Source organism: Mastacembelus armatus, chromosome 3, assembly GCF_900324485.2.
Source record: "Mastacembelus armatus chromosome 3, fMasArm1.2, whole genome shotgun sequence".
NCBI classification, from domain to species: Eukaryota; Metazoa; Chordata; class Actinopteri; order Synbranchiformes; family Mastacembelidae; genus Mastacembelus; species Mastacembelus armatus.
In genome coordinates, this window is record NC_046635.1 from 23,737,628 (window position 1) to 23,756,142 (window position 18,515).

General features: G+C 40.2%; 1 protein-coding gene across 9 annotated transcripts in view; it reads right to left on the reverse strand.

The window, feature by feature from the left end:
- Nucleotides 1-18,515, reverse strand: part of akap13 (A-kinase anchoring protein 13) — a 96,490-nt gene that overhangs the window by 59,022 nt on the left and 18,953 nt on the right. For 8 of the 9 annotated variants that reach the window (XM_026294195.2, XM_026294196.1, XM_026294200.1 and 5 more), the window contains exons 3-8: nt 15,747-15,900; nt 12,219-12,382; nt 11,551-11,716; nt 4,655-4,838; nt 2,807-3,002; nt 471-2,550 (exon numbers count right to left, since the gene is read on the reverse strand). In XM_026294195.2, coding sequence (XP_026149980.1) covers nt 471-2,550; nt 2,807-3,002; nt 4,655-4,838; nt 11,551-11,716; nt 12,219-12,382; nt 15,747-15,900 — 2,944 coding nt within the window. Of the gene's footprint in view, nt 1-470; nt 2,551-2,806; nt 3,003-3,273; nt 3,402-4,654; nt 4,839-11,550; nt 11,717-12,218; nt 12,383-15,746; nt 15,901-18,515 lie in introns of those variants that run through there. The other variant, XM_026294201.1, reaches the window with a different exon arrangement.

Here is an 18,515-nt window from a genome sequence, read left to right on the forward strand (position 1 = left end):
TGTCGTCGATGTATACAAGGCTTAAGGTATCAATGATATATGCTGGCTCAGTAGTTCCTCTAACTCATCAAAGCATATTACTGCAAAAACTGAAATTATTTTGCTAAAATCACATTTTTGAAAGAGTGTTTTGAAATAAGCCATTTTTAAAATGAAAACAAATAAACCCAAAGAATTAATGAAAAATAAATCCTCATTAAAAATAAGATTGCAAAAGACTAAACAAACCATGTCTTCACAGCAGTAATTTATCATAACAGGATGTCACACAAAAAGCTTTGTGAGCACAATTACGGCGAGGTACATTGTATTTACTGTAGCTTTGCAACTATATTGTCATTAATCACCAGAGGAGGTCTGAATATGAGTTGGCATATTTGTTAAGGAAACATATTGCCCTATGATATATGTGAGTGTGTGACACTATAATAAGCAAGAACTGGGGCTGAAATAAATCAGTGTTTGCTTACCTTGGGCTGCACTGTCAGAGGCTCCATCCACTGTTTCAAGAGTCAACTCATTTTCAACAAGAGGTTCACTGGATGCTTCATTATTTGGAGAAGGTGGCTCTACTTCTGCACAATCTGAAACTGGAGTGGCACCATGTGAACCAGATACATTGATCTGATTTTCTGAGTGCCTTAATCCCTCGTCAGGTGACCTTTCATCTGTTGTCATCTGTGAATTATCCTCCTCCTGTTGCTTTAGCACAAATAGCACATTTCCACTATCCTCTTCTGGGGCCACTGTGCCATCCTCTGTTGGCGGATGATCCCCTGTTTGGGTTGTCAGTTCATTCTCTTCTGAACTGGGTTCAATCTTTGCATTTAGATCATGGTCGCTGCTCTCTTCAGTTTCACTGATCTCCACTGTTGGAGCATCGTCAGTCTCTGGTAAAACTGGGTTTAATGACAGATCCTCCTCTTTGGAGAGCTCTGAGGTGAGTCCTTCTCCTGTTCCCTCAGGAATCAAAGTGTCCATTGTCTGCAGGCTGGGTGACAATTGAGATTCAGGCTCAGTTTCAGTTTGGTTGCAGTCTGTCACTGTCAGACTGCTGACAGAGCCCAAGTTAAAGGGGAGTCCTGTGTTCACTTTTTCTGAATCTTCAATATTTTCACCAGGATTCAAGTCATTTTGGTCTTCCACCTTGAATTCAGCTGAGGACAACTCAGCTAGCTTAAACAAGTCCGGATCCTCCATAGTGGCGGCGTCCTGAGTTGGCTGGAATATTTCTGTCATGGAGCTTCCAACTGATCTGAAACTGCCATCATCATCGCTGGAGACGCAGTGGGCCACACCTAAATCTAGATCGGCATGTCTATTACCGGAGCTGGGCATAATTTCAGGTGATGGTTGGCAGTCTATTTGATCAGTCCATGTATTCTCCATAGAGATAACAGCAGTCTGACAATCAGTACCGTCAGACTCGTCAACACTGTCTCCAGACGGTTTCTCTACATTTTTACCATCTACTGCTATACCGCTTGCTGTTCCAGTACAATTCCCAGACTGACAGTCAGTTCCTGTAGTCAAGCCCCACTGCTGCTCTGTAGCGTAATCCCTACCAGCTGTTTCCGGGTTTTGTTCGAGGCTGTTTATGTCTGGTGGAGGTTCTCCCTCGTGGAGGCCTTCTATCAAGATATGTGGAACAACAGATTCAGGCTCCTCAATTACATCACCACAGTCTACCAGCAATGGCTTTGGAAGGTCCTCTGGGGCTGATAAAGAGTCTGTTAACTCCTCGCCCTCTGTCTTTTCTTTGTCTACAGAGAGTCTATCACAAAACTCCTGAGTAGGTTTCATCTCTTCTTTCCCTGCATTTTCCCCTTTCTGAGAGCACTCCTTCAAGTCAGAATCAGAGGTTTCTGAAATCTCTGGACCCTCTGACGACGAAGACTGGCCCATGTTTAAAGCTTCCGTGTGTCCGCTAGACGTTATTAAATCTGTTGAGTCAGACTTGATCTCCTCCTCCTTCCTTGCTATGCTGTTCTCTGCTTCCTGCTTAGAGTTGTCCTCTCCCTTCGTGGCCTCCTGTCCTTCCTGGATCACAGCCTCCCCTCTATCAGCTTCCTCTGCCTGTTTACCACAGACTGCTGGTGGCAGGATTCCCACAGTGAGGCCTTCCCCTTCAGCCTCACTCTGTGCTTCTGCACTGCTGTCACAGACACTCAAACTCTGTGTGGAAACAACAGACTGCTCCCTTCCCTCCTCCTCTGCTTGGCAGTAATCTCCTTCAGTGTTTGAACTGAGACACACCCGGTCCTCTGGGGGGCTGTGGCCATGCTCCTGGGGGTGTACTTCAATTGCTGGAGTACTCACAGACAAACTCCAGTCTTTCTCTGCATTCTCTGACTCACCATGTCCACAGTCAACAACACTGCTGCTTTTCACTGGGCAGTTTTCTACCAAGCTCTCTTCAGAATACATGCACTCTGATGCTGTACCAGGCTGCTGCAGTCGCTCAAGACAGGTTATCTCCGTTTCTATGCCATCGCAGCATTCAGCAGCTGTGTGCAGAGAATCAAACTGTAGCTCCAGTGCAGAAATTCCCTACAGAATTTAGAAAAAAGAGGAGGATAAAGGTTAGCTTTTCTTTCAGAGAAACCAACAGAGTTGCTATTTCTTATCAATTGCCAACTCTATGATTGCATAAGGTGTTCCACTGGTTATGCAAACTGAGCTTGAAGGTTAAAAGATGAGGGCAATGAAAAGACAAACAATCCAACAATGTTCAGCAGCAGAGCTCCTGGATGAAGCCAATGTTAGTAGAGATAACGTACTAAAAGGGCAGGGTGGTGTGACTCACCTTGGCATGGAGATGACATATCAAGTGCACCAGCTGCTCCACACTTCTCTGAAGGGTTGGAAGTTCGTGACCAGGGTGGGTTTTCAGTGTCAGAGTATGTGTGTTCAGTCTAGGGAAGTGGCAAACGACCTGGGCGTCTGTAGAGAGCAGCTGGTCACTCTCAGTCCCTTTGCCCGTGTCTGTGTCCGTGTCAGCCCTGTTGTGAAATAAATGCTCAGATCACCCCACCGGGATTGTAACATGACTGGCTACATACATAACACAAACTGCTTTCAAGAGAATACGTTAACAGTGATAACAGACGATTTTCCCACTTTTTCTTAAGTATTATTGTGCTGGCTGTTCCAGGATGATTGTTAGTCCATCTAGCCTTTTAGCAGGTACTCAAGTAACCCATAGTGATGCTGTTATAAAGTAATGAAAGAAAAAAAAAGATGCAGGAAGCCAAACAAAAAAATGCTACTTACCTTCCTAGTAAAAAAATGCAGCTTGGAATACTTTACTTAAAGAGCTTTACACTTTCTAAGAAAACTTGAGTCCCTCCTGCTGCATCTGCTTTCAGTGTTGAAGGTAAAAGCATGTGCTGCGTTTCTGTTCATAACGATAGTGCTGTAATAGGGAGACACCTCCCAGTCAGGCAGATCTGTTTGTGTAATCCTGGGCGGATTGCTTTAGCTGCGAGGCCCAATGGTTGAGGTCACCAGCAAGGCTGTAAGTGACTTCACTTTTCATGAGGGAAATGTAATTACCAACACATAAAGAGAGAGCTGTAAGCTGTAAAGCAACTTTAGTGTATGCTTGTCAATGAGCAAGCACACTAAATGGTAGTTATCTTTCAGGTTATGGCATCTTCATTTTGAGCTAAGTGAAACTATTCTGTAGTAGATAAGTAGAGTGCTTAAAAGGGGTTCATTTCAACTTTAAGCTATGTCTCAGTCCATTTACCAAAAAGCTGTTTTTCCCCTGCAGTTTAATGTTTCACTATAAAGGGATGAGAAAAATTTGACCTCATCAGTCACTCAGAAAGAAGACCCTATTAGGGATAATACCTGACAACTGCAAAGAAAACACATACATGCCCTTTCCAATAAACTCTGCAGAGACAACAGCAATGTGTTTGCATTGAAGTTGCACAGTGTGGTGTTATGGAGGAGATACTACAGGTCAGTAGATGCAGAGATCATTGTTTTGTGGAATAGTTTCCTATCCCTGTGGATTCCCTCGGAAGAATACTGGCAGCCCACAGCTTTACAATTTGCCCTTAACTATCTGACTGTAGCTGAAACTACTAAGCTAGGCTCTACTGTGGTTTTGTGGTGATGTTCTTTAGATACTTCTATTGTTCTGTGAAGACAACACACAAACGTTGCTCTAAATGGCCTGGTGGAACCAAAATATCTGCCCTTCTGATATGTTGACATGAGAGTGTTTGTACAGAGAAAAGGGCAATGTTCACTGAAACTCAGAGTTAATATCACTGTCAAACAGTGTGGACACCATTTGTACAGACAGTTTTGTCTTAGGGACCTTCTGTGGCTGTTGGAAGAGATTTGTTTTACCCTGAAAGTAAAATATCTATTTGATAAATCCAAACAACAAATATGGAAATATAAAAATAAATAATATTAACGTGGCATTGTCATGCATGTTTGTAAGCTTTTCAAAATTCATTATATTAAACAAAATTTTCATTTGCTCTTTCGGTGCTGTACATATTTTCTATACATTTTATTCATTGGTTTGAAAGAAATATACAACTGAAAAGAATTGAAATGCAAAGTTTTACTATTATACTGTGTTATCGTAAAAGAACAGCCTTTGACAGAACAATATCAGCTTTGTACTTACTTTGTGAGGAGCTCGTGGAGGCGTTCATGTCCTCGTGAAGCTGCAATGGCAGATGGTGTGTGGCCTTGTCTGTTGACCAGTTGTAGGGCTTCTCTGGCTCCTGACTGCTGCAGCAAGAAATGCGTCACCCGAAACAAACCTCGACGAGCTGAGAAATGCAGGAGCGTCTCCTGAGGATTCAGGTCTGTGGAAGAAATAGAGCATGAGAAATACAGAAACAAACACAAAAAAGAACAAACAAAAAAGAATGAAACAGAGAAAGATAGAAGAGAGCAACAGTCCAGGCGGCTAATTTATAGTGCAGTAGCTGACATACCATCACTTGCCGCAGCTTGGCAACACTACAGTGTCACATAATTAAACTAGTACAGGAGCCTAATAGCACCATCAAACACCGCAAACACTGAACCCCACATTTACACGTCCACAAAGAGAGTAATGGGGACACAAAGCAACAGGTTGCCAGCCAGGCTCCCTTCAGCATTAAAGCCAGGCTGAATGGCTGTTGGTTATTTCAGAAATTCCTCATTTCAAGTTGCATCTCTCTGTGCTCAGTGGGAAAGGTTACTGAAACATTTCTGAGTCTACAGGAGTTGCACAATCTTTTCTCTTAATAGTAGTATGTTTAACTCCTAGACCACTGGCAAATTTATTGTCACCTAAAAGGCCTATCCTGAGATAAGAACACAACGTTTTTACAAGAGTGGGAGAGTGAGCTATAAAAACCTTAATAAGTTAAAACTCTAGGCAACTGTACATGCCATTGGGGTCAAAATGGTGCGGTGTTCTCAACTTCAGTTTGCAGATGTCTTGAAATGCATACAGAACCTGATCTGTGGTTATTTATAGTGATACAATACAATTAATTAGATATTTAAGATTATATAAAATATCAATAGAACAGTCAACGGAACAGAAAACACATTTTAGTTTCTGTTATCAGCACACACAATCACCATTGTAAATGTTGCTTGATGATTTTTGTTGTACTGCTGAGAGGTTTCACCCCATTTACTGTGGGCCAGTCTGGACCAGCCAGCCCTGATGAAACTCAGGCTAATTGGTCAAATTTAACGCTCCACTTGGCAAAGAAGTGGCCGCCTGGAATGTGAGGCACCAAACAACAGCAGGAAATGCTATACTGCTGGGTATGATGCTATCCCTCAAACCTGGCTGCTACAACAGCCATAACATTTTTGTACTATGGCACTAGGAAGGCCCAGCTGGGATGTACATGTAGTTAAAAGCTATTTGCAGGAGTACGGGAATCACTAACATAAAGTGGCTTCACAATATGATGGGTCAACATGAGTCACCAAAGCAGTTTCACAGCTGGAGGGATCCTAGGTAGCTGGCTGCCTGCTAGCTTCATTAAGATGAGTGTCTTACGTCTTGTCCAGGCAAATTATTCAGGTAACTGATTTTTAACTATAACAAAGAATAAAAATCCTATTTTTTTTTGATTAGTCACTGATTTTAATTAACAAATGTCATTTTTTGGTCTACATAAATATATTTTGATTTTTTTGCAATGCTAGCAGTGTAGCATAAGGGTCGTCCAGGTCAACTGGTCAATTGGTTCACCAGAACCTATACTGACTTATAAATGTATGAACCAACTAGTAACATTGTGCAGAAATTTATACAAATTCAAAATGACCTCTAATAATTTGTCCAATACATACAGTGGGTACGGAAAGTATTCAGACCCCTTTAAATTTTTCACTCTTTGTGTCATTGCAGCCATTTGCCAAAATCAAAAAAGTTCATTTTATTTCTCATTAATGTACACTCAGCACCCCATCTTGACAGAAAAAAAACAGAAATGTAGAAATTTTTGCAAATTTATTAAAAAAGAAAAACTGAAATATCACATGGTCATAAGTATTCAGACCCTGTGCTCAGTATTGAGTAGAAGCACCTTTTGAGCTAGTACAGCCATGAGTCTTCTTAGGAATGATGCAACAAGTTTTTCACACCTGGATTTGGGGATCCTCTGCCATTCTTCCTTGCAGATCCTCTCCAGTTCTGTCAGGTTGGATGGTGAACGTTGGTGGACAGCCATTTTCAGGTCTCTCCAGAGATGCTCAATAGGGTTTAGGTCAGGGCTCTGGCTGGGCCAGTCAAGAACGGTCACAGAGTTGTTCCGAAGCCACTCCTTTGTTATTTTAGCTGTGTGCTTAGGGTCATTGTCCTGTTGAAAGGTGAACCTTCGGCCCAGTCTGAGGTCCTGAGCACTCTGGAAGAGGTTTTCTTCCAGGATATCTCTGTACTTGGCCGCATTCATCTTTCCTTCAATTGCAACCAGTCGTCCTGTCCCTGCAGCTGAAAAACACCCCCACAACATGATGCTCCCACCACCATGTTTCACTGTAGGGATTGTATTGGGCAGGTGATGAGCAGTGCCTGGTTTTCTCCACACATACCGCTTAGAATTAACGCCAAAAAATTCAATCTTGGTCTCATCAGACCAGAGAATCTTATTTCTCATAGTCTGGGAGTCCTTCATGTGTCTTTTGGCAAACTCTATGCGGGCTTTCATGTGTCTTGCACTGAGGAGAGGCTTCCGTCGGGCCACTCTGCCATAAAGCCCCAACTGGTGGAGGGCTGCAGTGATAGTTGACTTTGTGGAACTTTCTCCCATCTCCCTACAGCATCTCTGGAGCTCAGCTACAGTGATCTTTGGGTTCTTCTTTACCTCTCTCACCAAGGCTCCTCTCCCACGATTGCTCAGTTTGGCTGGACGGCCAGGTCTAGGAAGAGTTCTGGTCGTCCCAAATTTTTTCCATTTGAGGATTATGGAGGCCACTGTGCTCTTAGGAACCTTGAGTGCTGCAGAAATTCTTTTGTATCCTTGGCCAGATCTGTGCCTTGCCACAATTCTGTCTCTGAGCTCCTTGGGCAGTTCCTTCGACCTCATGATTCTCATTTGCTCTGACATGCACTGTGAGCTGTAAGGTCTTATATAGACAGGTGTGTGCCTTTCCTAATCAAGTCCAATCAGTTTAATTAAACACAGCTGGACTCCAATGAAGGAGCAGAACCATCTCAAGGAGGATCAGAAGAAATGGACAGCATGTGAGTTAAATATGAGTGTCACTGCAAAGGGTCTGAATACTTATGACCATGTGATATTTCAGTTTTTCTTTTTTAATAAATTTGCAAAAATTTCTACATTTCTGTTTTTTTTCTGTCAAGATGGGGTGCTGAGTGTACATTAATGAGAAATAAAATGAACTTTTTTGATTTTGGCAAATGGCTGCAATGACACAAAAAGTGAAAAATTTAAAGGGGTCTGAATACTTTCCGTACCCACTGTATGTTTATCAAAAAGAAAATGGAATTGTGCTGACACAATAAACCAAGATGTTGAACAGAGTACACTCTATATTGTTACTAATAAACATAAACATGTCAGACTGTCTTTTCAATGAATGATGTGAACAATTGATAAATAATCAAAAATGCCAGTCACTAATTGGACAATAAACATATAATACCTGTTCCAGCTGTAAACACAAAAGCTGTATGAACACTAAAGATCACATCACAAACTTTCACATTGGTACTGATTAACAAACCATAGGCTATAGATAAATTGACTGTGGTGAATTTGTCGGGCATTGCTCACCATTTCAGTGGCATGGACAGTTCTTCCAGGTGAACTGAGCTGAGGACAATAAATGGCAGGCTATGGTGAGATCAGTAACTGCTGCGTGTCCACAGCGTGAAGGATGACTGAGATAAACCACCATCACCTCCACCTATAGTCTGCTGCTATCCATCATCTGACACATCTGAATAATGGAGTGCAGAGTTGCACTCCTCTCCTCTCCTCTCCTCTCCCCTCCCCACAGTTCACTGCAGCTGAGCGTCTTGTATTGAAGTGGTGACATATTGTGAAGCAGAGCCTATTAGGGCATACATCACTCACCGCAGCTGGAAGCCGCCTTCCACATCAACAACATGACAACTGACTTCAATGCAAAGGAGCCTGAGTGTGTGCATCTGTCCATCACTAAAAAGTCAATCACTTTTCACAACAGTCACAAGTGGATCTCCGTATCGGGAGAGAGGTCATTGCTAAGAAATTTGAGTTGATGAGTTTAGTTTTCAGGCTTCAAACCAACATGAATAAAACATTTTAAGGAGTGGGTGGACTTTTAATCTCCACTATATACTTAGTAAATTTTCCAGCAACATTTTTTTTTTTTGTAAGATATGTGTAGAATCCTGCTGGTTCTACTGGTTTGGTCTAACATCCAAGTCCAAGTTAAACCATAAGCTATTATCTTAACAACAGCCAGAGGCAGAGGCAGTGCTCTAACTACTCCCAAAAGTCTTGTTTATGCTGCTTCACAGAGAGCAATTACCTCGCAGAGTTTATCATCCCCATCAGCTCGTTTGGCTTCCTTTAACTGATTAAATTCATCAGAGTCAATGACTGGAGAAAATTGGCACTTTCATTTTAATAAAAATGTATGTTTGCTTGGACTGACATAGCTATTTCTCAGAACCCAAAGTGCTGTCTTGCTGGGCTGCAGCTCAGAGATACTCAGTTCTATTATTTTCACTTTGTCAGTGTCAACCAATGTCTAACAGGTTATTACAAGAAGATTTATCATTCTGTCATTTTCTGTGTAAAAATACAAACATAGACTGGCTATAAGTTCACAAATGCTGGATTACATTTCTCTGATAAGTAAAAAGTTCTTATTTTTTTGTCCACAGCTCTGATGTTCTTAATACTTGGTGCAAGGGTTTAGCAGCAGTCCCTTTACAGACACCTACAGGGTGCGATTTGATTTATAGTTCTGCATTGGATTTCACCAGTGCAGAACTATAAATCTGTACTGGTGGTGATATCACCACCACTCCACTAGATGTGTGCATTATACTTCCTTACACAATGTTCCATTTACTCTGCAATGTAGCTCAACTTGTATTTATATAATTGAAGTTACATCCAACTACATCATCTGCATAAGACAACATTCCCTTGCAACTGCCCTCTTAACATTCTCTGATTCATTGTGATATAGGAAGTGATCACAGCAGAAGGTTTGCAGCACAGATGGTTTTGCTAGGAGTGTATTACTAGGAAGGAGCACACAAACATTTCTTCAGCTTGATTGTGTTATCTTCACTATCAATCTCCACTGGTATCAAAAACTTGTCAGAGAAAATACAAGTGGGCAAAACAACCACAGCACTGGTGGTCTCCATGTGCTATCTCTGTCACAGCTGTAGCCTTGACTTGTGTTATATTTCAAGTCCCCTGTCAGCTACAGGCTAAGCTTCTGTAGCTTGCATGCACAAGCGCCGTATCTAAGTTTTAATTACAAACGCCTCTAAATGTAAGAAATTTCAAACCATTATTTTGCCCTTTAATATCTTGTCACATAATTAATGTGCAAAAAAAAAAAAAAATGTCTTGTAATTATTGTAGAAAAGTATATCTGATGCCTTTATGTCAAGGCATCAGATATACTTTTCTACAAAAATAATTACACACATACTGTGCTGTTATACATTCTATGAGTCTAGGCTCAGTTTATCTGTCCTGCATTTTGGATGATCATGGTTATTTGAATATAAAAAAGCTGGTCCAATGAGTTTTCTCTTAAAATGGACACCTCTACTAAGAATCTGGATTATTCCAAGTAATAGACAAAAGACAAGCCACCTCATGACCATGGTAGCATCACTGTTGTAAATCTGCATATCAATGTAATGTGTGTAAAGGATTTTATTTTTAGGTAGTTTTGCCCAGAAATCTGTCCAGAAGACCTCATACCATCTTACAAATCCAGTCATTAATGCCATTAAAGCAAACATTATAATATACAAAACTAATTTTTCCACAAAATTTAGTCCAGTTTTAACAGGGGGCTGGACATCTTTTCTGGCATGTGCTCTTACCAGCTGCTCACCAACAAAAATGAGCTTTGGGGGAAAAAAACAAAAAAGCAGAAGCCTCATGCATCTGCTCTGTGAAATCAGTTTTAGTTCCAGACATCTCCACTAAATCCTCATGTTTTGACTGCATTCTGAGCTGCTTTCTAATAGAGGTTTTCATCTAACCGACCAGGAACTTATAAAAGCAATCTATTTACACAGGGTCAAGAGTGAGGAGTTACCCAGCATATCTCTTGCTACATGCAGCTTGGCAAACTAGCTAGCCAATATTCAACTTTTAAGCTTTTTGCTTTTATTGAATTATGCATTCAATTTAATGAAGAAATCATCGAGTTTGATTGTTTAAATAAAAAGCTAGAAAGTAATTCCTGTTGGAGATGGAAAAATTGCTGTGCAATAACCGATTTCCGATTAGTGGTTTTAGACAAAATAAATGCCATATTCACAGACTACCATCATCTGTCAAAAGCGTGACAGCCAACAATGAATAAGCCCAACTTTAGTGCTTGCAGTAATTGTGGTGGTATAGAGGGTGCAAACACATGAATCTGTTGCGATGTAGATGTAAATGTAGATGCTAAAAAGGATTCATTTCCATTAATTAGCAGCAGAAAACACAAATACACTGTAGAAATATACAAATACAAAACATTGAAACAGTAAACAGTATCATATGTACCAACATGCACTTCTCTGCACCAATCAGTAACAATGCAATGCTTGACCAGTAACCACACTTGGACCAGGCAGCATTGTTCTGAAAATGCTTAGTGATCACTTTTCCTAGTTTCATTGATAATTGGTTAGAACATGAATGATACCCTATGACACACAAACAAACATGCAAACAGAGTCATACTTTGTGTTGACACATTCTGTAGAACTATTATTTGTCAGTATGTTTGTGCAGATACACTTTCTGAATACCGTGTGAGAAAATTACATGCTACAGACACCCCACTGTACTCCAGTCTCACCAGTGGTTAGTTTGTTGCCCAGTAAACTCCATCCTGGAGGCAGTACAAGGTGATGTAGGGCCAGTGCCAGGTTCTCATCCAGACGTTCACACTCCTCCAGGGGAATCTGACACTCATCCAGCAGTAGCGCCCCATCAAGACCATCAGTGCGGCCTGCCATGCTCACCTGTATGATAGGTGATAACAAAGATGACCCAACACATACAGAGGAAGAGTTGGGTCTTAGATGCTCGGCATAAGAGCATTAAGTAAATACCTAAAATATAAGATGTAAATGTAGAAATTCACATCTACATGTGTTTATCAGTAGTAAGCCAATCTGGGGAAGCACTGTGTTGACAAAAACAAGCCATGAGAAGGTTTAAATTTGACTGCTCACAGCAATTATTTTATCTTGTCCTCCTCCCTGGCAAAACAAACTCAATATCAAATTTTTCTGGGATGATAAACTGTGTGCAAAGAATTAATTGAAAACCAAAGACTGAGACACACGGTCAAGTCAGGGAAGAAAAAATAAACATGACCAATCTTTTATTGTATTGTCACTCTGTCCTGTATCACTTGTAATCATTGGTAGCCACTTTTCTCCTGTTCTGCAGCAAGGCTCAGTTTTTGTGCTTATTTTACCACTCATTTAGAAAACAGAAATGACTCGTCTTGTTGCTCACCAGGAACTGGGCCATGTCAAAAGCCAAATCCTGGACAAAGCTGAACCGATGCTCAGCCAACGGAGCCACACGACCCAGACAGGGCTTTAGGTTTGCAGGGGCCACAGGAACATTTTGGCTAACAGAACACAAGGTGACCAACACCACCTCACAGCAGTCATGAGCTATAAGACAATACAAGGAAAGAAAGAGGAAGAAAGGAAAAAATTATTTTAAAGTTTTTATAAACTTTTTTCAGAAAAACATCAAACATATTATTGTCAGGGATGTCAGTCTGTTGGTGTACTTGATGTGGTTAAAAATGGACTTTTATAATGTTAAGAGTGTTTTGGGCATAAACAATGTATTACCTCTCTGTCTTCGATAGCTGGTAGCTAGCTGCAGGTAGCAAGGTGTTTTAGTTATATTGAAGTCATAGCATGCATCAACACAATGCATCAGGGGAAATATAACAACAACAATTGCTAAATTAATAAGTGATAATAAAAATCCTGATATCACAGGAGACAAAAAGCTGGAAAGCAAAGTAGATACTGAACAGCCTGAATGCCTGGTCCTTACATACCATGATAGCAGCGCTAAGTCTCACAAGATTTATCCAATAAACCTTTCTCACATGTTGTATTGTTTCCAGACCACATTCACAAACTGTTTTCATTTTTCCATATCCCAGGAGAAAAATAAATGTAAATAATAAAATTAATGAGTAATAGATAATTCATGAATGATTAACTGAGTCCTGGTAATGTGCATTCTGACTCACTGTCACATCACAATCATTTATTGGGACAATGAAGCCACTGTTATTGCTATTCGTAGCAACTCCAAAAGTACCTGCATTAGTTTCATTTCACTATATAATTAAGTAGTTGTATTTTGTGACTAGTAACTGAATCAAATGTTTAACAATGATCTCAAATCTTCTGTGCTGTCACCAGGTTCATGCAGAAGGCATGATCATATAGTCACAATACAAAATATACACTGAACCAAAAATAAATGAATAAATATTCATCACAAATCCATAAGATATGAACCATTTATCAGTAGTAAACAGTAATCAGCTACAAATGTAGGATGTAAACTTGCACTGCTGATCTAAATCCATCTACAGTAATAAAAATAAATCATAACATTATTTTAATTAATAAAATATGTTTCAGTTTATCCTGTTAATACCCTTTCAGCAGTCACAAATCAAACCTGAGCTACTGGATAATTAACAGCACAACGTGGTTCCCATTAAATGAAAGTTTATGCAAATGAGTTTAGTACACATACATGGCGAACATCAAAACAACTAACAGGGAGTAAAGGCTCCAGAGATTCCCTGCTCTTCATCTGAATGGCATTACTTGTCCCATTACATTAATGTATACTGAAATATCAAGTCATGCTTGTGGATGCAGGACTGTAAAAAGAAATCAATTAGAGCTGAACCTCTAGAGCGCCCTCTGCATCTGGAACAATATTAGTACAAGACTAGACGCTTCTTTCATTCACTACCAATCTTGTATGCCTCTACAAACATAGTTGACTACTGGTCAGCTCATGAAATATTAAGGTCCAAATGGTCACGGTCACTTCCCTCCAAGCTAAAGAACTCATTTAGTGTATATGCAACAATTTTCCCAGGCCACCTGAGAATTCTGTCCCGCGACCTTCTGTTCGGTCACAAGACTGAGCCTTTGGAGCTCAGAGTCCTGCTGGAGGAAGCAGTGAAGCAGAGCTAATCTGGTAGTAAAGTAACTCCCCCCACCCACATATATAAACACACACACACACACACACACACACGCACGCGCACGCGCACACACACACACACACACACACACACACACACACGTCTGAAGCTCACTCAAGCTCTTAACAAGACAACAGAGTTTATCATGTTCTGAATTTTTTTTCTCCCTGTCTAGAAGGCACTTGCGGTAAACAAGTTAAACAAAACCTTTCATATTTTCCCTTCAGCTCAGATTTGATGCCTTTCCCAAATTTTTCTAGCATCCAAGTTTAATACCAGGTTGCAAGCCAGCTTTATTATGTTGCCCATTTCAACCTCAGGCAATTCAAAGTGCTTTACCGAGGCAAAGGAAACAGTAACATTAAAAGCAATAATCCAAAAATCAATTCAGACAAAATAAAATGTTATTAAAAATGTTAAAATGAAACAAAATAAATAAAAACAAATAAAAAACAAAGATAAAAGAACAAACACAGCTATAGTGCAGCTAAAGCCCAGTAATAACTTAACTTGCCATGACTGCAACTGAGGAAAAAGTGCAGCAGAAAATCCAATCAATCAATGCCACAAAAAACTGTTTTCAGTTTAGATTTGACTAAATGTGGGGGCACATTTAAGGTCATTAGGAAGCTGGTTCTATGTCTTTGCAGCATAGGAGCTAAAAGCAGCTTCATCGTGTTTGGATCTGACTCGACATTCTACAATCTGACTGCTTCTAGGAAATCTAAGACCCCTGGAGGGTTTATGTTCTTCAAGGACATCAGAAATGTAGTTTGACCCCATATAACTGAGTTATTTATAAACTAGCTGTACGACTTTAAGATATATTCTGTACGGGTAGCCAGAATAATGATTTGAAAACAGGAGTGATATGCTTGGTTCTGCTGGTCCTTGTTAAAACTCTAGCAGCAGCATTCTGAACAAGATGAAGTTGCCTACAAATCTTTTTGAGAAGACCAGACAAAAGACCATTACAATAGCACACCCTGATGGAGATGAAGGTGTGAAAGACTTTCTTACTATTATGTATTTTAGTAAGTACTTTCTGTACATAGTGACATTTAATTCTTGATCTGCATGCTACCTGTTATTGCTCATTCACTTCAGTGGAAGCATTGTATGTCTGAGTAACAGCGCTGGATAAATACATTAAATGCATTAAAGTAGACTAAGTAGGAATCCAAGGGGAATGATAAATGAGCCAGGCTCTAGAAAACCTAAAGTGACATGATTTCCATCCTTCAAAACACATTAAAATGTTAGTTTAAAAATTAGGGCAGTGGTGGATGATTAATCATTTATTGCTTTCTTTCTGGTCTATAACTCCTGACTGCCCCATGCTTTCTGTGTGATGTAAGGGCAGACTATCACCATGCTCTTTTTGAATAAAATTATTGTTTTAAACAGTCTTTGATATTAAGGCTTTGGCACCCTCTTTATGTAAATTTAGTTTTATAGTACAATGGGTACAGAGAATTAACTACTTTTTACATTTTTCAGTAAATATGATTATAATTTTAAGGCCGTACTGAGAAATTCATTTACACATTTTAAATTTGCAAAGATGCTGCACTGAATAAAACTTATTTTTGTATGGTTTTTGTTAACTCATATTAATAGGGGTGAATAAGGGGTTAAAGGATTGTGCTAACAGTTACCACAGGCAAACAAGAGGGCAGAAATAAAAATAGAATGAGCCTAAATACTGTAGGTGGAGCTGCCTTTCCACAGGTCCATTAGAGGTGACAGGGAAGCTGCAAGGCATTGTGGGTGAGGTAGCTTACCAGGACAAAGTGCCTGCAAGGTGTCATGACTGCTCCTTAGGGTGCTGGTCAGGTGTCTTTGTGTGCTGCCAGCAAACAGCAGGAAGTAGTCCACACCCTCCTCATCCAGAGCCAGCTCTTCCTCAGTGAGCTGCACTGTGATAACACACCGCCCCTATAAAGACAGACAAAGTAACAGGAATCCCAATAGAAAAGCACAAAGCAAAAAGAAATACAGAAAAAATGGCATTTAGAGAGAGACTGAATAAAGGTGAATGCTGTTTATATAACTGGTTTTTGCATGAGACCTGTTGTACAGTACTTTCTGACCAGGAAAGCTGGTGTAATGTTGAACCTCTGCCAATAGTGTTACTGCAATAAGTTTATTTTAAGAAAAACTAACTTGTTCTGTAAAACAAGCACTTTTTTTTTTTTTTTTTTTTTTTAACTGGGGCTTAATGAAGAGGAACATAGACCCTGCTCAAACCTGCTAAAACGCAACTTGGCTGATTCAGGAAAAAGCAGGCAGCTCTAAATAACTAAGAATTTTATTTGGATGTGATTTACAAGGCCCATGAGGAGGTGGTTACGGAAGCATGTATCCATTTATGGTGCAGTATGAGAACGAAAATGTTCAAGATTACAAATTCATGCCTGACATCATTAGGGAAAGTCTATTCAGCCTGTGTATAGCCTCAGTATCTCTGACAATTTAGATTACAGTGTTCAGAAAAGAAGCAAAAACTACCAGATCTAATCTAACTCAATCCTTTTCTCTAGTAGCACAATACTGCAAGTTTATCTATTCAGCCACAGTTAAAATCAAATGTGATCAGAACAGGGTAGTCCAATCACAGCTGGTCACTTGAGACGCATTTAAGACTGATCTTGATGCCAGGCATGAACAACAATCCTTCACAACTGGATCTAGTTTCAAACTGAATATAAAGAGCTTAACAGGATCACAGGCTAAAATGCTGCACAGAGACCGGTGGTCTTCACAGGACTACACCTGTTTACATCTGTTACACTAATGCCTCATAGCTAATATGGTAATGATTTACTGATGTCACATCACTTCATAAACAAGTTGGAGGACACCAGACTGTGATGAAACATGGAGGGGAATTTGACTTGTTGCTGGCATTTTGAGTAAATACAGTTGGGTTAAGTTACCACAGAGAAAGACAACAAACAACTTTGGCTTAAAAGAATTGTTCACTGGCAACTACACAGTAATCATTGGGTGATGACTAATTTACTCTCTATAGCTATGTATTACAGTTTACTGGTGCAAAACTCCAAACTAATGGATCCTGGTGTGCACTGGACTGTAGCACACATTGTAGTGTATGGCCTGTAGTAAGAGTAATACTCCACATTGAAAGACACTGGGGTGTGGTGTAGTTTTGTAACACAAACCAAAGCACTGGGGGTGTCTGTCTGCTACAACATAGCAGAAACCATTAGCAAATGTAGTTTAAAAGCTAGTTTACAGCCTATGGTAGTAAGCAAGTAAATTAGCAACTACATTACTTTGACACTGGCTAGAATTGAAAAGTTTGAATTTATCTACCGCTGTCTGAAGTAAGGCCACATTCTCTCAGAATTAACTTAGAATTTAGAGAAATCTGCCACTTTTTTCATTTTTTCATGGTAACATGCACATGTGCCATGTAAGAACAGAAAACTCCACAGATGTAGCAGATGGGATCGGACTTTTAGAAGATGGTCGTTTGTGATTTTAGAAGGAAAATTCTGCTTAAAATCACTTGGCTACATTTTGTCCTTCAATAGCGTACAAAAGTAGTTACAAAATGTGTCTTACCATTGTGCTGATATTTCAGTATGAAAATACAATTATGCACAGTTTACTGGGAAGTTTGCTTTCTCCAAAGTGACAATTGAATTTGTTGTGGCCCTGTGTTGTGGGATATGATGTGGTGTGGGATATGATGTGGTGTCATCTGAGGACAGACGGAGGAGGAGGAGAAGCAACAAAAAATAGGGATATTGTTCAAAATTAGCTGTTTTCCACTGGGGGGACTGCAGCTTGTTGACACCGAGGAGGGATAATGGAACATTTCATCCCACTTAATCTGACTAGTGTTGCAGTCTTTTCACCAGTCTGTCCAACATGAACAGCATGACATAGCGACCAGTGAAGGCCAGTGTTGAGAAGAACCTCACAGTGAGAATTAAAGGCGTTTTTTCGTGGTGACCTCAGGGCTTGTTCCATACAGGGGGATCTGCAGGTTAACGGCAACAAGGCTAACCAGCAGTTTTGGAATAGGCAAGTCTGTTACGCTACTGCTGAGCAACGTGAAAGGGAAAGACAAGCACATAGCCCAGAGGCCAAAGAAAAGAGACAGCTACAGAAACCTTCGGAGATTCAACACCAAATACACTGACTAGCCGCATGAAGGATGTAGGCTTTGCTATGCACGAAGAGTCTCCGCTTTAATAAGCACAGCAGAGGCATTGGTGTAAATGAGTTATAGATGGGTGGAAGCCAGCAGGCATTACATTCTCTCCATTAAAAACTCATCTCTTATCCCAAACTCAGATTGGAAATTAGGGTTTGGTGCAACTGAGCAGATTGGAACCTCAGTAGATTTGTGACTTTGCAAGCCATGTGAAAATGAAAGTGTATTAGTGTGAAATGGGTTTCACCTCCTCCTATTGAACAATAGAGAAGCAAAAGGAGAAGTGGTTTTTTTCTCTACTGCTGAAGGCAAGTGGCAAATCACTTCAGTCTCAACAAAGAGCTGCTAAAATGATTTCTGACAG